This window comes from Vidua macroura, chromosome 15 (assembly GCF_024509145.1).
Source record: "Vidua macroura isolate BioBank_ID:100142 chromosome 15, ASM2450914v1, whole genome shotgun sequence".
Taxonomy (NCBI): domain Eukaryota; kingdom Metazoa; phylum Chordata; class Aves; order Passeriformes; family Viduidae; genus Vidua; species Vidua macroura.
Genome location: NC_071585.1, coordinates 7,531,998 through 7,555,072, shown reverse-complemented (window position 1 = coordinate 7,555,072; position 23,075 = coordinate 7,531,998). Strand labels below are relative to the sequence as shown.

Genomic DNA, 23,075 nt, shown 5'->3' with positions numbered 1-23,075 from the left:
TGGGGAAACTGTCAACAAACAATCATCTGTTAGTAGTATTTAGTACATAGTCATCCCTTCTGTGAAACAGACTGTGGAACACTCAGAGCAACCTCTAACCAAGGTGCTGCTGTCACTACGTTTTAGTTAACAAAACATGCATTACATTAGTGATTCCCTCTGTGCTACAGACAGTCAAGCACCAGGACAAAACTTCATCATCAGCCATTTAATGTTAACAAGACATTTAATTTGCCTTTCAAGCTCAAGGATTCAAAGCAGAAATATGGCTAAAGGAAACTCAGGTTCAGTTCCAATAACCCAAGAAATTTTATATTTTTTTACAGAACTGAGAGGAACCCTGCAACAGTGTCCAGATGATCCAATAGATGAGGCACTAAAATTGCCCTCAGATTATTTTATCAGCCCAGAGAATTGCATGCTGTATTCCAGACATTTTTCCTTCTCTAGGCACACACTGACATTCCACTAAAGGAGCATTTATGAAGAAGCAAGAGGAAAAGGAATAGCATGCACAGCATGCAGTTGATAAAAATGAAAATAAACTTTATCTACATGAAAAGATAGAAGGGTGCATTAGAAGGGTCATAAAGGGAAAAGGCAGTATTTATCTGGAGCTGGTACTCAATGATATTTTAGAGTGATTACTTCCAAACATACAAATGTTCCAGCTCAATTACTACTGCGTGTATGTCACTAGTAAGTGATGACTTTTTAAATGCAGTCAATGCAGAAACCATTTCAAATCTTTTAAAATAACCCAGTTGAAGTTTATGGATAAACACACATAAAGCTAAAGGTCTTATATCCATTCTGAAGATGGTTACAGCTCTCAAGTTGATATCTGAACAAAAATAAGTTTTAATCAAAAAAAGAGGCATATGCAGCCAAAACTAATAGCCCCCAGAGAAAGCTGCTGACAACAGATGCCTAAAGAAGAAGGCATTTCATAAGCCAAACCTCCTCTACTGTAGCATGATGAGGAAAGGTTTCCCATTATTACATACACTAAAAGTACCTCCAAAAAAATACTTGGGTTAAAAAAACAAAACAAAAACCAACAACAACAAAACAAGCAAAAAAAAAAGAAACCAAAAACAAAACCTTAACCAAAACACAAAACAGAAAAACCCCACACAAAGTAAAAAAAACACCAAAAGTAAGAAAACTAAAACTTTCTCCCAATTCTTAACCATGAATCTCCTTATGCTATTGCCACACCTTAATTCAGAAAAGAAAGATAATAGGTAAGATGGACCCAAAAATCAGAAAAAACATCACACAGAAATAAAGAACTGCAAAGTAACAACAGCAACAGAGCACCAGCCAAAGAGATAATCCTGAGGATTTTGTGTGTCACTGTCAGGCAGAATTCCTGGGAGAACTGCAGTCCACAGTTTTGGTTTGCAATGTAATGACAGCATAACCTTTCTCAGTAGAAGAGAGGAATACTGAATAGTAACCTACAAAATTTGAGTGATAGTAACTAAAAGAATGCTACTTTTAAATGACTGCCCTCACCGGAATACCTTTGCAGGCCTGAACAGTGAGAAAATTTGATTATGCTTAATCATTAGAAGCAGAAATACTGGTTATTTTATTTTGCCTGTGCCTAGTTAAAGGACTATTTTTGAATAGTGATTTTGGAAAACTGATACTGTTGATATGCTGGAACAATTGGCTTAGCTGAGTTCCACCTGTTCACTTAAAACCTCCTCCTGTCTGCTACTGTGGTTCACCTTCAGAGAAATCATTACCCTTTTCCTAAGAGACAATGCTTTAGACTGAAAAAGGGGGAAGTGAAAATCCCTAAGAGCAAGGTGAATAATTACTGCTCTCTCAAAATTAGGTCTTAAAATAATATTTTGAAAGCACATCCACAGTTGGGTCCTATAAACAGGAGAGAAGCACAATCACTAGTATTACAAAACCTCTTTGCTGTAGCTCATTAATAATCCTGTCTTTGCTTAAAAGGGCATTTCCTTATGAAATTATTTTCATTTTTGCCGAGTTTTGCTCACTTAAAAAATAAATGACTAATATAATATTTTATTTTCTCTAGACATGTTAATGCAGATGGCTTCAGGAACAAGACTGCTGTTGAGTTATATTTAGAAAACATGAGGGCAAATAGCCCAACATAGCAATTTAATTTCTGCTGGTGAAGACTTTGTTTGAGACAGAAGCAATGTGGCAACTGTTCTTACCTTCATTATTATGATCATTACCTTCATAATCTATGTAAATTCCAGCTTTGAATTAGTAATAAATAATTTTGGAAGAAAAAGGGGCTGAAGGATGGGAAAATTTTCTAAGGTCACTAACCACGTTTTAGGGTTTGCAACTGTGAAATTGAAGCTTTGTTGATAATGTAGCCATTTGTGCAAAATCCTGTGTCGGGGTGCACAGAGGTAATAGAGGGAACAGCACCATTGTTCCATAGCACATAAAAATATACAAGTAGCATTTTGGAAGCCCAGGCACATAGGATAGTCAAGCTCCACTATCTGAGAAAAATCAGCTCTCACATAAGTTACAACTACTGGATGGGTAACAGTCATACTGCTAGAAGTCTAGCAAACAAGATAATTCCATGAAATAGGATTCAGTTCAGAAGGATGGAGAGGTCTTTCTGAAATCCACATGTTTTTTTCCCCAAGATTTTTTAAGTTTTCATCATATGGTAAGATAATGATAAGCAATGATTGTCATCCTATTGATTGTGACATTCACATTCTCTGGACAGAGAGACAGAATTCTGTCTCTCAGGAGAAGCACAGAGAGAAAAAGAGAAAACAATCTTTATCTCTGCTCCTTTGTTTTCCCCATGTGGAATGTGGTATGGAGATTGTTTACCTGCAGTGATTGCTGGGTTGGATTCTGGTGAAGGTTGTTTGGGTTCAGTGACCAATCGGATCCAGCTGTGGCTCGGGCTCTCAGCAGAGAATCATGAGTTTGTTAGTTGCTGATGGGTAAGTAAGAAGTAAATATGTAGACTAGGACAGTCTCTCTTTAAATAGTATATAAATGTCATATAGTATAGTTTTAATAAAGCTATCCCTTCAGCCTTCTGATCTGGAGCCAGACATCAGCATTTCTTCCCAGCTGGGGGTGCCTTTTTTACTGTAATTGATAAAAGCTAAGAGACATTATAGCGAATGCCCATTCACAATTAAAGTAAACAAATAGCTTCATTCTCTCTCCCCTTCTTTCTTTAGGTAGATGTAAGGACAAATTGAAAGTAAACAAAAACCCACTGCCCTCTCTCACCTTGTCCAGCTTTAGAAGGTCAACCAGTAATTTAGTACAAGAGATTTGAAATGGGTGCACTTGAAACTGGGAAACAACAAATTCCTGTAACATTGGTCTAACTCAAGAGAGAGTTCCAATGCTCAAATTGATAAAAAATTACTTTGAGGTCTTCAGACAGGAGGAATTAAAAACTTATTTCTCTTTCACACCACTGTTTTTTATGACAATGCGTCTAAGACTCAAGTTCTCTTAATATGAGGAGTACAGCTACACAAACAGAGACAGAAGATAAAAATAAACTAACATAGCCCAGTAAAATTTTGCCCATAAAAATATATAACTCCAGCCATTTTACTATTGTAAATTATAGACTTACCTGTGTTCTAAGTTTTCTGAAAAGTAAGTGTTGTGTGGGGTTTTTTCCCTGAATTTGTTGTTTTGATTTGTGGGGTTTTTTCCCTGAATTTGTTGTTTTGATTTGTTTGCTTTTATATACAGAAGAAAAACCCCAGGTGAGATAAAACTTGGCCTCTCTAGAAGGAGATGTTTCCACAGTGGAAAGTTTGCCATCTGCACTACACTACCACTGGTTCTAGAAATGCTTTTCTCAGCAGTGAGATTTAGAAAAAAGTTTATAATAAAATACTGCATTTAGTGACAGCCCCACAATGTTTCTCTCGCTTTTTGTAGAAGCTTTTAGAGACACTTAAAAATAAATCTTTTGGGGAATCTTTCAGATAGCATGGGAGCTGGATTATTAGTTCCCACTTGAGACAAAAATTGCAGTTCATCTCCTTCAAGCAAGAGTTCTTTGTCATTTTTACAAAGGGGTCATTACCACAGCTTGGTGGCTGCTACTTCAAAATAAAAAGAAACTGCAACTTTTCATTATCCATAGTTTGGAAGCTCTTATTGATACAAGAGGAAGTCCACAATGCCATCAAGCAAAAGTCAAAAGCTGAAGTCAACTTTTACAAAAATTGAATTAAGTCTTAAATTAAGTAATTCTCTACTGATAATATTTGATACACAAATAATTTTTCTTCCACTGCTATTCATATATTGCCAGTGATTCCATGTGCAACTGGATTATTTTTCTGTTCTTTAAGACATTTGTGACATTGGGCCAGCAAGACAAAGCTCTCACTCCCAAATCAACACCTTCCTCCTTTTTTCCTCAGAAGAAACTGGTTGAAGTTTTACTGACCTCTCAAGAACTACTGTTTCACCTTGCAAATTGACTATGTGGTGCAAACTGACTAATTTTGAAAATTTTTAGTTTTGGTGCAAATAAAAACATTCAGGAGTGCTTGCCTGCAATGGTGTCAGTGACATGTTCCTGTATTTATAGGAAGTTCAGGCCATCAAAAAAGCAGTAAATTACAAAGGTTAAAACTTCCCATGCCAACCAGATTAAATGATAACGGCATTTTTTCCCCAGAGAAAGAGTTTTTCCACCTTCCCACTTGGCCTTCAGTGTACCTGGACACTGTTTCATTCAGCACAGCTGATTATTTAAAACACCATTTATACCTAGCTTTACAAATTGCTAAACTCCTCTATATTCTAAATGCAATACTCTGCAGCAAGGTAAACTTTCTAAAAATAATACTAATCATATTTTAAAAAGTCTACGGAATCTGATGACTATAATCAAAACACTTCTTAAATTTGCAACTCAGGAATTGTGAATTTTAAATACATTAATTACTTCATATTTGCTACTCATGAGTCAGCTTTGATCTGCTAAAATAGCATGCAAAAGGCATTCTTTCCCCTCTCAAGATTTTTGTTTCTGCATTATAAACAAAATACTTTTGTTAGTGTTTAAAAATGACATTAAGATGACACAGCAAAGTAGTGTGGGTGAGAAAGTGTGGGAAGCTGATCAGAAGCACAATGAACTTCTTGGATACTCAGAGAACAGCAGATCCCTCCAGGGAAATTTGGAAAAAATATTCTGCATAGAAACAACTCTGCCTATATATCACATTTTATCTTTTTCTCCTAAGGTTCTTTATCACTTGGAATATTTGCTGGAAAACAAATTTTCTGTCTTGATGGTTGTCTAATCTGCTACTTACAACTGCAGACATAATCCTGTTTATGACATTGCCATTGGTGACAACAGAAAACTCGCCCTACATCCTCCTCCACTCTGCAGTCAGGATGATCCAAAGGACACAGCTCAGCAAAACACTTAACAAGCCTAACCCCAAACATATGCTTCTGTCTTCTGGGTGTGTCCTCACCAAAGGAGGATGTGAGGGCAGAACACCCAGAACTCCCTTTTCAGGTTGTCATCACAGCTGCAGCCAGAGCCATGATCAAGGGCAGTGCCAGGTAGACTGAGGCTGATGGTCAGACATTTACACACTACAACTCCACTGGTTTTGTTTATAAACATGCTTACACCGATGCTCAAACAGAGCATCATTTTACTCCATCAGCCAGAATGAAATAAGAGACCCAGGTGTGTGAATGACTGGGATTTCTTACACACACATGCAAGGGGAAGAGGGAGACACAGGCACTGCAAAGCCAGGCCAAGCTGGCAGAAATTAAGGAAAAACAAACAGGGTGAACAAGATCAAGCAGTGGAGAAACAGATCAGCTATGACCAGGAAAGGCTTGCACTCTAGTTAAAGTACAATACAAAGAACTCCATGACTGCATTTCAGCTTATTTGAATTACTCAACAAGAAAACACATAAACACATGCTTTGTTTTCAAAAAGTTTAACTCAAGAGGTAATTTAAGTTACATAAAATATAAAATACTTCCTTAATGAAACAATTGAGATGTTGATTAAAACAAGCCCTTTACCTATCCAAAAGCAGCAATTTTGATTGAAATCTCATATTCTCAATCTTTACTAAATAATTGCTGCCTTCATCAATAAACAAAACTGTTATCCAGACAGCATATTACTGGGACATAGGTATCTATCCTAAACTCCTGTATGCTTTATCAAAAGTTCATGCACCTTTGCATTAACAAAAAATCAATGCAATAAAAAAAATGAATCAAAATTTAATTCTACTCTAGACTTTGCACTACCATCTAGCTTACCCCAGATGATTCTATGATTTTAAAAAGTTCATTTTTATTCATTTTACTGAAAGTGAAAAAACAGTGCCAGAAAGATTTTGATGTCAAGTGATGTCTCCCATTTAACAAGAGGCAAAGTTTGGCCCTGGTAGGAACCACACAAACTTCCTAATGCTGCCTCAGAAATGCATTTGGTTATAGCACAAACTCAGGACCAAGAGTAAAAAAAGTGTACTCTTCCTATGATTGGACTAACTGGGTTTTAAATATCCTTAAATTAAAATTGCCAGCAAGGTTTTATTTATGACTTTCCAGCCAATTAAAACCACCAGTAACATCTACTCACTTCAGAAGAGAACCTACTGCACAGCAACATTTTTGGAGACTATTAACCAGTCCCATTTACACTTAGTGGCTGAGGCATTATAAGAATCATCTTGTATTGCATTTCAAGTCACTCAAGTGCCCACAAATCTGTGAAACCCATGCAGAAATAGCCTCTGTGGAAAAATCAGCATCACATTTACACATTTTAAGACTTCAAAACAAGGCTCACGTGGGACCTGAGCTCACAAAAGCATTCTGCAAAGCCTATGCACAGAGGTGGGTACTTTTAACAGCAGATTTGAATGCAGCCAGCTAACTAGAATTATTATAGATTTCTCTGTAACTGGTCACTTGTGTGACATAATAGTAGATTAATGAAAACTGTATTTATTTCCAGGCATTTATGCTAACAAGAATGATTATAGTTAAAAGGTCCCCTGGAATTTCCATTACAAATCTATTTTTTGAGGATTTATATGTCAGTTATAATAATATATTTTTAGCTGAATCTCAATATGAAGGGTCTCAGCTATGCATTATTCAGTAAATTATCCCACACCTTTGAAAAGGCTTCTTTCAGAATTAAGAGAGTAATTTTACCTAATTTTCCTATTTATTGAGGTTGTTGAGCATTTTATTTAGAGCAAACAAAGGTAGCATTTAATACAAGATACAAACTTACATTGTTAATTCTATTATGTATCTCACATTGCAAACATCAGTGAAAAGAGCATCTGGAAAGTAAAACAGATTGAACAGTCACATAAGTTTTAGGAAGATTTCAGGCTGATTAAAATTCTTTGGTAATTTCTGGACCTGCATGATTAGAAAAGCAATGATGGAATTAGTAGAAAAATGTTCCTTTTCGTATGTAAAAGACATACATATTTGTTTAATTCTATTTCTTTCTTCCCTGCATATTATCTAAAAGAATAAATAATTTCCTAATAAGGAATAATGAAACAGTTACACTCCTAAATTATTTAATTTATGAATTCAATCTACTGGACCTTCAAACTATTTTTCTTCCATTTAAATTTTATGCCTTCTTTGGTGCACATCTCATCAAACATGGATTAACACTCTTATTCTGACACACCTGAGAGAGCCAGCAGAGTCTATTGGGTCACCACTCCTTTGGAGAGGAAAAAAATTCCTCAATACTCTATAAGTTCTTTGGAGCTGCAGGGTCTATTAACTCAAAAATACATTTATAAAAGAAACAAGTAAGGATTAGAAAGTAGACCATAGCAATTTCTGGACTATTGGGTGATAACTGTTATGCAAATGACAACACATTCACCCTTACTGACCAAAAGGAATTAACAGTATTTCACTACTTTTGCTGTGATTGCAGTAATGTGTCTCCTTTTTTAAACAATATTGATTTTTAAAGGTATATACAGAAAATTTAAAAAGTCTGAACACTAATTTTACGCAGTCAAGAAGAAAGAATCTCTTCCAATTATTAAAAAACAGTTCAAACTTCCATGGGAAAAAAAAATTAAATTAATTTACAATAGAAATTAGGATCAGATTTTCCAAAGGCTTGTGCATCCATGGTAGTGAATGGTTTTTAAAAAGGCTTTAGTATCTTTTCCAGTACTTAATTACTACATTTTAATAGCTGGTTCTCACTGAGAAATAGATGCCTTCAGTTCCTTGAAAACAGTAGGAACTTCTGGCTACTTCACAGCTGTATGTAATGCAAGAAATAGAATGAGAAAGACTTCTGAAATCTAAACCACAAGTCACCATTCTGAGACATCCCAAATATATGAATATCCACACGCATTTCTGGAAGACCTCATCTCAGTTGGGCTTAGCATGACCTTTACTCAACTCTACACCTAATAACAACTTCTCTCCAAGGGCTGTATCTAAAAATAAACAACACTTCGAGCATTTTGCACATTAGGGCCTTTTGCCCAAACCAACTCTTCAAGGAAATTGTGGTGACTAATCCCTGAAAAATATCACATTCACAAGTTTCTGCCATTTGATGATTTAACTTTCCCAGTTCACAAAGATCTGTACTGCACATCGACTCAGGAAGAGTGAGCAGGCATGTGGTTCCTACTGAGGCCTATTCAGACAGGTTGACAATATTTAAATCTCATGCAAATATAGACAAAACCAGTGTGCTTAGGTAATGTCTAATGTAACAGAAAATCATGGCTACTCTCGTTCAGAACCATTTTCAGTGACAGAGAAGGCAAGGGATGTGTTGTCAGCCTTTCATGGGTTAATTAATGACATGCAAGGCCTGTTTTTCTGGTCCCCTGACACCTGAACTCTTCCACTCCCAAGCACCATGGGCTAACAATCCATCTGGAGTGGAAGTTCCCTACAGCCAGGCTGCCCTGCAGCAAGGGATGCAAAACATGGCCATGGAAAGAGACAGTCAAGAGCAGTAATAAGGACACCCAATTGTGAAGGAAAATTCTGGGGTTTAATGCATTGTTGCAGATTTGTTTGGTTAATAGAAATTCCTGTTCATTAAAAAAAACAAGAAGGAAGAAACAGTCCAGAGAGCAGACACTGGAACAAGGACTTTCCACTTCAAATAGCTGAATTTTTTAAGTAAGGCTTTCATTAGGGTAATTTAATATACTGCTCCTGTCCAAGGCCAAGCTTTCTATAATTTTTTTCTACTTGTTCAAAATTTATAAAGTTGAGTTTGTCTTTCAGCACAATCACGAAGAATCAGTGGTTTGTATGTAGGAAAAATCAGTGGAAAGACTCAGAAATGACATATTTACTATAACAGCACACACTTGAGTTGCAAAATGCATCTCTCAGAAGGGTTGCTTTTCTCCCCACACACTTAAAATCTTATTACTTGAAAACTAACAAATGAATCCCTCTGTCAGTATTTACAGAATAAAAATTAATAGGCCTTAGCTTTGATGGAGTTATGCAAAAAGAAGCTCAAAATAGACAGAAATAGCACAGTCCCCCTGTTCTTTCAAATCTGGGGACAGTGGAAGAGCTCACACTCTCAATGCTTTATCTGGCCTGTGATAAACTACACTGAATATGATCTACATAGTCAGTTGCATATGTGTCAATTTCCTGAATATGAAGTGTTTTCTTATTTAGAACAGAACTTCTAGTTTTTATGGGGAATTAATTACACCCTTATTGGAAAAACTCACAAAAAATGTTACATGCAGTTGGTGTGATTCCAAGTCTTGGGAGGATCTTTGCATTGTTCAACTAATTTGAAAATACTTAGCCAGGAAATTTGCATTCAAAGATTTTTGTAGGGAAAAGCTGTGAAGTGAGAGCACTGCTACTTCCCTGGCCTTCAGTCAGGCAAGACTGAAACTGTAAATATGCCCTATGTCACTGTTCCTGCAGGGCTTGTGCTGTCCTGGCTGTTATCCATCCACTGCACACAGCATCTCTGTCAAGAAATGGGAGCAGGGTGGGAATCCCTGCACAAGTTAGGGTAATTACAGTAGAGCACAAAGGCTGATTCTGTTCTGGTTTTCTTTGTGCAAACCCATAACTGACATCATTTGTTAATGCCTATAATTCATACATAATTGTATGGAACAGGTACAGACAGATTGCATCCACTCACAGTAGCAAATTTTTCAGTTTTAATAACTCCAGAAATGTGACTATTTCTGAAGTTATCGCCTCTAAAGACAATCAAGATACCGTCTTCATGTCTTAAAAGGGGACTTACAAAAATGACCTTGTGGATGAGCACCATCCTTTGAAATGAGGGGACTGAACCTTGCCTACTTAATTCTTACAAGCACTAGCAGAGAACTACAGCATTAACCACTGGAAGTCTACTAGGAATCTGGATTACAAGACTGTACTTCAACAAGATTGAATACTAAAGGTTCTAATATAAACCTTGCAGAGGGCTGTATGATGTATGAAGATAAGAAAGGGAGGAATGAATAATAAGGATTTAGTCATGATGCACTGACAGACTTTGGAGTCACTAAGGAGCACAAATACAACCATTGGAACAGCTTAAAATTGTAACAAGTTTGTAGAGTACAACATAAAAATCTTTTATTCTACTACACAGCTCATCTATAAAGATTTTATGTGATTTTCAATAGAGGAGTTATGAAATAAAGCAGCCTATAGCAGGAGCTAACAAGTGCACTTCATGTTCATTCCCACGCATTAGCACCAAGACACTGCCCATAAAATACATTAAAAATAAATTTATCTTTTCTTCTGTGGCAAGAGCCAAAACACTTCAATATTTATAGATCTGAGCTTTCTTAAAGGAAAAAACAAAACTAAACAAAAAAAAAACCCAGAAGACAATAATTATTAATTCAGTAGTACAAATCACCTCCAAGGCAATCTCTTTAAATTACTAACAACCATCCCCTGGTCTGCAGAAGAGAGTGATCACTGAAAAATCACCACCAACAACCAAACAAGAAGATTTTTCTACTGATTAACTTCTTGCAACACTATAGCACCCTGAAAGAGCAATCCAATTAACAAACCATTTATATTGACCTTAAAGAAAAATGATAATTATATCATCCTTCTAGAGATGTATAACATAGATACACATAATATATATATAAATATACATAATAATTTATTACTTGTGAACTATCTTTTAAAAGCAGTTACAAACTCACTATATTCCTGCATATATGTTCTAGATGAATCTTTTCATGCTGTGGCTACATATATTCTAGCAAAACCAGCATGAAAACTTTAATCCACATCTGGAGTGTCAATAGGAAGACTCATTTTGGTCCTCAAGAATAAATATTTTATTTTGATATAGGAGCTCTTATTAATTTTCACATACCTGCAAGCTAAGAAAGGAAAATGCCTGAATTAGAGGCATGTAATAACAAAAACTGGAAATCCATACTAATGTAATTTAGTTCAGTTCAAAAATGTCATGTGATGTTTAACTGAAGGAAAAGGTGAAACAAGGTTTTCAGTAAAAAGAAGTTCTCACTTCTAAGATCTACATCACCTGCTCTGCATTCACAGAAGTCTCTGTAGACACATTTCAGTATGAGTCAGTAATGCATAAGCACAATAATTTGACAGGAGCCAAATTCAAACTGTCTGCTGAGAAATGCAGTTTTATGTGAAGAAACATATGCACTCATGACACAGAGAAACTAATAAAACCAACTGTCTCTGGCAGCAGAAGTATTTAGCAAAGCAGCACCTTCTCAATATTCCAATATTTCATTTTCAATGCATTTTCAGCCCTGTTCTCTCCTTTCTCTTCTCTATAGAATATGATTAGCAACATAAACAACTAGGAAGGATTTAAAAAATAAGATATTGCTGACAAAAACCATTTTAATGACTATTTTCCTCATCTCTTTCTACACCAGTGTATATAGGACAATTTTTCCTCTTTTTGTTTTTTCTCTATTAGGACTTTTCCATGAAGTTTTGGGGTTTGGAACAGCTCCACCCTATTTTCTTACCACTTAATCCCCATTTGTTTTTATATCACAAGCTATCTATTCCCTTTACACACATAAAGATAATTGCTGCTACTTGAGAGGCAGCAACACAGCTTCTGTTTTCATTATCTAAACCTATTTCATAATCTAAACCCTGAGCTTTGTTAATGTCCCCTACTGAAAATACCTCAAGAAAAAGGAGATATTTTAAGTAAACCAGTAGTGGGCTTCCATTATCAAAAGCAACTAAAAATCAGAGGTCTACCAGCAAATTACAGCTATGCCTGCACATTTCTGAGAATATTTTGATCTATGAGTATTGTACTTATTGTCTCAAATACAGAAGTGAAATATAATATTAGAAAAAATAAAAAGCTCTTTTTTTTTCTTCTTAGAGCTTTAAAGCTATCAGGCTCTGCTACGTAAAACTTGGCACACACTAAGAAATAAACCTTTCCCTGATAGATGGTAACAGCTCCTTTGTTTCTCCAGCTCCCACTTGATGGAAGGATTATGCTCTCAATCAACGGTAATGGCCCCACTAAGACAAACCAATATATCATCTCTAACTCCACACACACTACTGACTCCATCTGCCAAAACCTGCACACTAGGCAAGCAAACACAGGGAATTAAATAAACGCTTCAGATTCCTCTCTGCAGACCCCAATGACCCACAGTGTGAATAGTTGTATTTAATTATACTTATAGCTAGACAAAAAAACCAGACAATAGTGATAGTGGATGATAGAGCCACCCCAGGACATGTATACAACCCAATCTCAGCAAGCATATAGTTCCTGAGTAAAATCTGTAGCTACAGAATATTTCTCTCTCTTTTCAAGACATTCTGTACCAGAATCCCAGAATAGCCATGGACCAAGGGAGAAAAAAAAAAAAAAAAAAAAAGGAAATGTTGACCTATTTAATAGGGAATAAGCCAAGACACTGAAAACTAACACATGACCATTATCCATAGAAATCCTCATGTCTTATCTAGATAGATAAAATGCACAACATGTTATGCAGAATCTTCAGGGGTGGCTAGGGAAGAAAATTTATTTCTGTACTTCTTAATGAACCTGTAACAATTTTTACAAAGAGTTTATGGGGGACTAGTTGGGAGAAAAAGGGAGAAAATTAGAATGGAGAATAGTCTTCATTGCTACATTTTCAAGGGGTCTATTCCAAAAATTAACTGAGAGGAAAATGTGGAAATGTGAACATTGCATTAGACTCACTGCACCATAGCTAATCTTACACAACATCAAATTCATTAGGCCAGGAAAATCATTTAAGTAGCCTTCACAGGTCTCCATCTTTATTCTCCATTGTCACCTGAGTAAGAGAATCCCTAAGGAAATCTATAATATAACTACAATAAAGGATAAACTTAACAATATTGCAGAACCTGGTGGTGAGTGGAATTAGCCATAATCATTCCTGTATCACATAAAATACCTGCTGTATATTTCTTCTTTGCAGAACACAAAGAAATTAGTCCAAATAGTCATGATATTTGTTGATAACCACAAAAACTTGAAGTTCTCACTTTTCTCATGTGCATTCCCCAGAGTTGGAACAAATTATGGAACAAAGTACCAGTACTTTGAAACCATTTCTGTAAACTCAGACAAATGCTAGTTCAAGTTTCTGACTACCTAAGATAAACATCTCACAGTTTCAGCTCTGTTGCATAAAAGAAAAAATTATAAGGCACCTGTAAAGCCTTATACACTCTGAGTTCTTTATGATGCAAGTACTTATCACCTCTTTAAGAATTCAAAGTCAACAATAATATTCTTGAACATCCTTAACATACTTTTACTTTCTATAAGAACAAGTCTAAATTATCCTGTTCAACAGGATGATTCATGATGTTCATTATGTTCATTCATAATCCATGTTCATTATTTACTTCATGACACTGAAGTGACATAAACATTCTCCCTGCAGGGTGGCACAAGTTTATGTGGTAGCTGCAATATATCATATATCTGAGAAAGAAATGTAATTTTAAAATAAATAAACATTAAAATTAATAGAAATTATCTCAAGCTGAATCACTATGACTATTTAGCCTTTCTCCCAAGGCAGAAGTTTGATCCCAATAATGTTGGTACATGAGTCCAGGCAATGATCTGCCTTTATCTAAAGACAGTAGTGTTTGCCATGACTACAAACAAAGCCACAGCAAGGCCATGCTTAGAAAAAAACAGGTCCCTAAATCCAAAAGATTCTTTCTGTGTCTCTGGTTATCTCAGAAGGCTTTGCATCAGCTGGCATTCCATGGTGTTCCTCCTGGTTTCTACTCCAAATTCTGGTGAATTTGCAAGCAAAAAAGCCAAGGCCTTGCATTCTAATTATTTTGTTGTTTCCTTGTATCTCTCTCCTCATTCATTTCAGGTTATATTCAGGGTATATTAGGACTTGCTATGTTATACAGAGCATTGTAAAATCAAGTGCTACATTTTGCAATTAAGTAGATTATAATTTTGGTTTGGTATCTCTTTTGAAACTTTAAGTGAAAAAAAAATTATGTAACATGATTACCTAGGTTTAAGAAAAAGGTGGCTTCTCAGAGTAAAGACTCTTAATGCTTTAGGCAAATTAGTAGGACAAAATTGTATATGCAGTCCCTCCTCTGAGTTCTGTGGATAGTCTGAAAAGACTTTTTTTCAGAAAGATCAAACATTTCATTATAGAAACACAATAAACTGACTACAGAATACTAAAAATAATAGTGCCTTATATAGTTAGGCTGTAAGTATCAGATCACAGTATTCTGATATGATATCACCTTTAATGGGAGACCCAATGTCTAGACACCATTTAAAGAAACAAAGAAAAGATTCAAAAGATTTTTTACCATTTTTTCACATCAGCTTTCCAGCTCTGAAGGGATGGGAGGATATAACACTGACCTGGTAGACTGCAGCCCCAACAAGGAACCCTAATCCTTCCCTCACTGCTCAGGGCTGGCTAAGAAACAACTCAGTGTCCCCTTTACTCCTACCCACAGTTCTCTCAATGAAAACCAAGAGGTTTATAATACAATGTACTTTTCTTCCTCTGTACTTAAAGCTCCTGGTGGTAGAACACTAGATAACAAGTTTAGTGATACAAAGTTTGGAAGCCCCTTTTAGCCACTTAGAATTTTCCAGAAGTAATGTTTCAGAAGGTGAAATTATTTAGATTTCCTGGTATCTTGAAAAAGACCAGCATCAATCTCTCTGTCACCAACACCTCCCTAACTCACAGTAAAATCACCTGTAATGTTATCCTCAAATTAGGCCAAGGGCTTTATTTTACATTATAGAAAAAAACTCCTGTACATCACACAAGTCATTCAGTTTGAGAACAAATGTTTGCCAATTCATCCAGTGCAACATCTCTGAGAACCCAAGCATGACACTGAGGAATTAAATATTTTAGTAGTACAATGATATTAAAACAACTGATAGCTTTGCTAGCATTATTTTCAAATGCATGGTTAACAGTTACAGCAACAGCCCAAAAATCACATTTGTATTACTTGAAACCTCTTCAAGAATACTGGAAAGTTTGCTTTGAGCAACAAACTTCCATTCACAAATACTTGACAAAATCACATTTATTTTGCATCACTTCTGTATCATGTGCTACTATGCTTTGGTGTCTTTTGTCATTCTTTATAAGCCCCTATGACTGTTAGGCCAAATTCCATGTGCTTAACCAATTAACATTGAAATTATGATAAAAACTTCAAAACTTGACCCCAAACATTTCCAAATAATAAACCTAAATGTTAGTAAAGTTTCATCTAAGTCAAGAACAGCTTTTTCTAAAGTATGAATCAGACTTGTCCAATTTTCTCCACATCTCATTAGTCTCCCAGGGGATGTAAGTGAAACACAGAAAGAAACACGTCAAATTACTACGTTCTGAACAAGTTCAGTATTTGAGCAGAGTCAGTTGCAAGTACTTAGGCAAGAGAGACAAACATCCTGGAAAAGTTAAACTTCTAAAATCATCGACTCTTTCATCACCATCCAAAACAATGTCAGGCTAGGGGGAAAAAAAAAAGGTAAGTTTTGAACACACACAGAAGCAAAAACCTCTTTTTTTTTGTTTTTAATCGAAAGTGCACGGCTAAGAGACAACGCCTGATGGTTTTTTCCAGCAAGGCACACAAGAAGGGCAGCGGGAAGCGCTGACCGCGCTCAGCTCACGGCGCGGCGGCTGCGCGGGGCGCGGGTGCGGTGCGCGCGCGGGGCCGGCAGGGGGCGCCGTTGCTCGCGGGAAGGCGCTGAGGGCGGGCGCGCCCCCGGGGCTGCCGCAGGAGCGGCCCCGCGCGGCCCCGCTCCGCGCCGCTCCGAGCCGCCGCTCCCCGCCCGGGATCCGCCGCTCCCCGCCCGGGAGCCGCCGCCGGCAACGGGGGAAGGCCGCCCCCGACCCCCCGCCGACCCCCGAGCAGCCGCTGTGCCCCGCCCCGGCGCCTCCCCGGGGCAGGAGGCCGCGCCGGGTCCCCGCACGCCCGCGGGCACCGCTCCGCCTTGGCAGGGGCGGGGGAAGCGGCAGCCACCCCCTCAGAGAACAAGCAGCCCCAAACCCTAAGTACTCACCATATTGACTTCCGAGACCATATCTATACTGGCAATGTCTATGTTCATGCCAACAGCCACTGGGGGACCTGCAAACCAACAAGATGGTCCGCAATGTGATCTCGAAGAACTTAACTCGTTCTTTCCAGAGTTAGCAGGGCGAACACAGCGTGCATATGGAACAGCGCTTAAACACGACCAGAAAGTCAGGAGGGAGGCATAAAGTGCTCCCCCCCTCTTCCCCCCCCCCCCCCAAGCCCTCCCCAGCCGGGTCCCACCGCGCCCGCGGGACCGCTCGCTGCCCGGGCCGTGGCGGTGCTTTATGTAACAGCGCACACGTGCCGGCACCGGCGCGCCCGCTCCGCGCCCCTGCGCGCCCCTGCGCCGGCCTCCGCGGCCGCCACAGCCCCGCGGCACGCTCAGCACCGCGCCCCGGGGACGGCGGGCACCGAGCCCCGAGGGAGGGATGGGGGGGGACAGGGCCACCCACAGAGAACGCGTCCGAAATAAACAAACTAGTTGGAAGTGGGAGCACGCAGGGGGTTAAATGACATTTTTGTATCACTTAACGGCACATCTTGTACTCGAAAATAGTAACTGTGATCACAGGCACATTAGGCTGCAAGGAGCAAATGATGGGTGAATTTAAGAGAGATTTGCATCTCGATAAAACCAGTCAAACAAGGGTTTAATTACAGGTTAGTAAAGTATCATCTCACACACGCACACAATGAGGGACCGATTACGAATATCCAAGTAATTTAAGTGATCGCATTAAGAGCATCCTTTGCTAAGAAAATTGAGAAACAATGGTCTTAACTTCGGATCAGCTACAGGAAATGGCAACACGCACACCCCCCAAAGCAACAGCACCCACAAGACGTTTGAAACCGCCCCCATACACAACGCACCCAGCCCGGATATGCAACCTCTCTTATGCAAAAGCAGTCAAATTACCTCCAAAATCTGGCCTCAAGCGAATATCATAGCCCTTCAGCAGTCTATCCACGGTCTCTTTCACCAGTGACATATTGCTAGGGTCATTGACACTAAAGAAAAAAGAAAGAATAATACTGTATTATTTCTGATTTCTCAGCCCCCAGCTGTACATTTCTCTCAGCAGTAGCATGCCCTGCAATTCAAAGTAAAGGAAAAGAGATACCTTAATCACTTACCTCTGTGCACACACCGCAGCTATTATTAAAGGGAATGACCAAATCCCAAAGTAACCCTTTTTCCGGACTCTCAGCATCCCTTTAGCTTTTGATATGATTTAGGGTTTCAGTGAAGAGAAGAAGAGATCCAACTTATTCTGGCCAGTGCAGTAATTCTAATGTGAAGCGCATGCGCACGGCGTACCACAACATCAAAAGGAGCAGTGGTTGCTGCTGGAGATGGAGCAAATTTCCTTGGAAAAAAAAAAATTAAAGGGGAAGAAGGAAATGCATTATTTAAAAAAGAAAAAAAAAAGTAATCCACAGGAGGATCCAGTATATTTTTGTTGTCCTTTTTGTTATTATAGAATATAAATCACAGCAAGAAGAGAAGTTTTAGGAGTTGCAGGGTACAGCGGCTTTGCAACCTAGTTTAAGCGTTGGGGGGGCTGGACGGACTCGGATTAGGCACAGGGAGAATAGTTAAAAAGGAGAATGCACTGCGTACGTATGGGGGCAGGTGGGGGGAGAGAGGGGGCAGCTTAACTTTTTAGTCCCTGGAAAGAACCGCCTGAAGCGAGGAGAGGTGCGGGCAAAAGGAGCCGGCGCTGGCAACGGGGGCGGGCGGTGGGGGAGGAGGGAGATGAGCGCCTACAATATTTCTCACGGAGGAAAAAAAAAATGATGACGAATAGTTTCTTGTAAGAGGGGGATTAGGCTGTTTCTTTCCTTACTGTGATGCCAGGCGCTATTCCCGGAGCAGAGGCGCTGGGAACTGAGGGGGTCGCCGGCTGCGACCGCCGGCTCCCGCTGGTCGCTGGCTGGTGCCTGAGGGGCGGGCGCGGGGCCCCCGCGACCCCGCTGCCCCCCGGCGCATTTTCCCTATATCGACCGACGTTTAACCCGGGGATGCGAGTTCTTCAGGTAGAACGAAACCTGCCCACGGAGCTGGGGGAGGGGGACCAAGGGGAAGACAAACACCACCCCGAAAGGCTTTCAGTGACCATCCAGACCCCATGTAGGTGCATAAGCCCACTTACCTTAGCGGGTAAAACACCCAGGGCTCTTCAAATGCAGCGTGTGATCCAATTAATGCCTCGGAAGAAACCGGAGACGAGCGGAAAGCTGATCTGGGGATGCTTTGAGTGACATTTAAATCCTGAGCAGAAAACGAGATAGAAAGGAGAAAGAGAGAAGGGAAAAAACAAACCCATGAAAAACAACAAACACCGGAGTTAAATTATTCCTCTCAAATCTGCTTTGTGCCCGTCGCTCCTTTTACACCACCTCCTCCTCCTCCTCACGCACATACCCGCTCGGCCCCGCGGATCTGTGCTGCTTCACCGAGCGGATCTGGGCGTGCACACGTCCTCGGTCGGCCCGGGCGGTGCGGGAAAGGGATTGGGAACACTTTGAGCGTCAATTAACAAAAGAAATATTTAACATTTAACTCGCTGCAGGAGAGTGGAGGAGCGGAAAAAAAAAAGAAAAAAAAAAAAGGAAAAGAAAAAAAAAAAGGAGAAGGAAAAGGAAAGAAAAAAAAAAAAAAAGAAAAAACGGCGGGTGGTGGGGGAGGGACAAGGCTGAAGGTGTTGCACAGAGATCGAGGCGGGCTGGAGAGCCGCTCGCTCCCCGGCACGGCGCGGTCCCCGGCGCGGGGCTGAGGCGCTCCGGAGCTCCTGCCCTGCCCTGCCCTACCCCGCAGCCCCCGGACCGGCCACCGCCTCCTGCTCCCCGGGAGAGCCGCGATTCGCCTCGCACGGCCGGGCCGGGCCGGCCCCAGCCCACATCCAGGCGCACCCTGGCCCGGGAGCAGGAGAGTCAGGAGGGGTGCGGGCCCGGGGGGATGCTCGGAGAGAAGAGGCGGCGGCGGCTCCCCGGGAAGGGCGAGGGGAGGAAGGGCTGAGGTGGGGGCGGACGGCGAGGCGGTGGGATGAAGCCTCACCTAGAGAAGCGGCGGGGTGGAGGGCAGGGAGCTGGCCCCGAGAGACGGCGGAGCTGCTAAAAAAAAAAAAAAATAAACAGCCAAACCGTGAAGCAGCCGGCAGCCCCGAAAAGCAGGCAGCCATTTAATAGAGACCGACAGCTACCTTGGCCGGAGCGCTCGGGAGCGGGGAAGCCCCGCGCCGAGCTCCGCAGCATCCACCTGCCGCGGGAGCGGGGCCTCCCCCGCCGCCCGTCCTGCCAGAGCCAGCCTGGCGCTGCTCCCAGCGCGGGGAGCACAGCGTGCCCCGCTCCCGCCCTGGCGGTGCCTCCGACCGCCGCGCTGTGCCTTTCGGCTCAAGTAAGTAGCTGCTCGGTTTTTCCTCCCAGAAACAAAATAGCCATCCTTTGTGGGGCTGGGGTCAATTCGTCAAGGCATTTTCACTACCTTTTCCCATTGGTAAGAGTTGGAATTGCACAGAGAGAGAAAACACACTTTTCCTGCTGAAACAGACAAGATTGTGTGGGTGATAAATTTCTCGTTTATGTATTCAATAGAAAAAAAAAACCCAAACAACTAAGTTAAAGAACGTTTAAGCATTTTTAAAATCAGAACACCCACGGCCCCCACCCCATTTTTCAGCTTTTCGTTCCGTGGCTGATTTTACAGAGCCACTCTCCCTGTTTGCCAGCGGAGGTTTCTGTTCTCACACAGCCAGGCTGTTTCACTGCCAAACCTCTTGAAGTATAACCCTGAAAGGAAGATGGTGGATATGCTGTGCAGTGAATCATTTGACTTTAGATGTATAATAGGCACTTTTCTTTTTTTTTTTTTTTTTTTTTTTTTTTTTTTTTACTTTCTGCAATAATATGATAAGACCAGGAGGTCTCAAGATAAAACACGTTTATCCTGCACTGTGAAATTCACCTGCAAGTGCTAACTTGGGAGCACATCTGACACTCCTGAGCTCTTTCTGAGTCTCTGCTATTAATTGCCATCACACCACAGAAATGTATTTTCCACACCTGAATATAACCAGATGTCAATATGAACCTGATGCTGAAGGCTGGTAATATTTGGTGCTGGAATGACAAGAATTTTTGATTTTCATATTAAGAATTCAAGCAATGCCAAAATGTATCTGATCTGGTGTATGCACTGATAGTCAGAGAACACTTGTTCTGGGCCCAGAGTACCCCAGTGCCATGTGTAGTGAAACCTACTCTCAGTCTGGCTATCCTAGCAAAAATGAATTGAACATATCTCAAACAAATTCAATATATGTGGATATCATGGTGCATTATGTGTGGAAAATTAATATATATCCTTGGGTTTTGGACACTTAAAGGTTCCATTGAGCCATGTTTGGGTTGATCTGCATAACTCATTATTTTTGCTAGCTGTAAATACACCACTGTCTAAATGTGTCTATAGGAGTAATATTGTCTTAGCAACCCTGCAGGCTGTGTGTGCCCAGACAAGCCTATGGGGCAGGGGTTTCATCATTATATATTGACAGCATGCAAAGTCATACAACACTTTTCCTTTTACAAATGTGTTCATGCTTTGCTTTACACTTTTGACAATACCACTTTTTCTCTGACTATGGGGTTGTGGTCTATCTCTGCCAGTTAAAATTTCTTATCACCTTCAAAATCTCCCATTTATTTTAAGCAACTTGTCAAATAAATGGTTTCCCTCTTTTTCTCACTTGTGTCTGTGTGTTTGATTGAAAAGTAGAGGAAATAACTGGTGTGAACACCAGTACTGGCAAAATGCAGAACTGTTCTTGTGGCATGTTTAAGGATTGCTAAGATTTTGGGTGTCTTACAATGGGCAAACAACCTGGTTCCCAGCTGGGTGCTTCTGGTTCTAAAAATATCTCAATTAGACTACAAGTACTGTAATCTCACAGAGAAGCCAGCAAAGAGGATCCTATTTTAAATAGCAGTTGCAGAGTATTTTGATTCTTAGCTTTCAAGATGGAAAAGAAATACCCCTCAAAACTGAAATACTTTTAAATAACGGCACACAGTCCTTGATGAGCAGCATGTGGTACTATGCAAGAAATGGGCAATAAAGTAACATCATACTTATTCATCTTGTCAACCCTTGGCTACAGCATTATTTTCCTATTACCACAAGTAATATCCCAGTCCATGTACTAAGAACTCTAAAAAGTTTTCAAATGGGTTGCTGTGAATGTGTTCGTTATGCAAAATAAACTTTCAGATGGAGTAAGAGTCTCACAGTAGGTTCTCAAGAGATCCAGTCACTCAAGTCAGTCAAGACAGAAGAGATGCTGATTGATGGTAGCCCAAGAACAGTAGCCCTGTATCACAAATGGTGTGACTAACAAGTGCAAAATCCCACTTAAGAAAAAAAAATTCTTTTCACTGCACCTCAACAGGCTCTTGTGTTCTGTCAAAGTCATGTTTCCTGAATTTTTTAGCATTTGGATAAGATGCAGCAGTATCAGAAATATGCAGGTGAAAGTTGTTTCCGAGTATCAGATAACATTTAATTCTCTAATTAACAGAAGAAGGTTAATAAGAAACTATTTTGATGCATGATTTTAATTTCCAAATCCTGTAAAGCTATGAATTCATGTGAAAGACAACACAATATAGTCAACTGTAGTAGAAATTTCCTGAACGAGGTTTCAATATACTTTATCTTGGTCTCTTTACTTTCACTGTAGGTCTTCAGATCCAGTGTGTCACCATACACCATCCCATTAGCAATCAGCATGTCAGCATGAAGATGCCTATTGCATCACATACATAGAAAAAATATTAATGCAAGTGTCTTGATTCTGCTTTTCATGGGCAATAGAATTCACTTTTTCATAGCCACAATTTTCTGGGATTCACATCAGCTTCAACTACTGTGTATCTAAAAGAATCCAAACCATTAGATTTGTTGACAAAAGCAATTTTATAAGACTTTCCAGTTATACTGTTCTTGGCCCTTAAAAAATATTAATTTCTCAGTATTGTACAGAAAATTAGTCCAATAAGTTGCTCAGGAAACAAGTAACACTTGATACAAGCATGACTGTCACTTAACTGTAAAGAGCAAATGGGAGGGGCAAATAAGAATCTCATCTCAGTTTGCATAATTCTGTGGGACTTTAGATGTTGGAGCTCATATTTTTTCATTCTGTAACTCACTACACGCATCTCCACAGGGTTAAAGACACTGCAGGTAAGACCTCACCCCAGTTCTTGAGCCAGGCAGTATTTTATGAGTCAAGGACCTGCTATATCTTTAAACAAAAATCTTTAGTGTAGTTTGAGATCGGCAGAACTTAAGTGTATATTGAAGAAAGTCTTTTAATATTAAATTGAATTAC

General features: G+C 39.8%; 1 protein-coding gene across 4 annotated transcripts in view; it reads right to left on the bottom strand.

The window, feature by feature from the left end:
* Positions 1-19,236, bottom strand: part of GABRB2 (gamma-aminobutyric acid type A receptor subunit beta2) — a 145,318-nt gene extending 126,082 nt beyond the window's left edge. For 3 of the 4 annotated variants that reach the window (XM_053991137.1, XM_053991139.1, XM_053991140.1), the window contains exons 1-4: positions 18,837-19,236; positions 17,818-18,050; positions 17,600-17,691; positions 16,664-16,731 (exon numbers count right to left, since the gene is read on the bottom strand). In XM_053991137.1, the coding sequence (XP_053847112.1) occupies positions 16,664-16,731; positions 17,600-17,691; positions 17,818-17,894 (237 nt within the window). In that variant the 5' untranslated portion in view covers positions 17,895-18,050; positions 18,837-19,236. The remainder of the gene's footprint in view (positions 1-16,663; positions 16,732-17,599; positions 17,692-17,817; positions 18,051-18,836) is intronic. The other variant, XM_053991138.1, reaches the window with a different exon arrangement.
* Between the last annotated feature and the right edge of the window lie 3,839 nt (positions 19,237-23,075).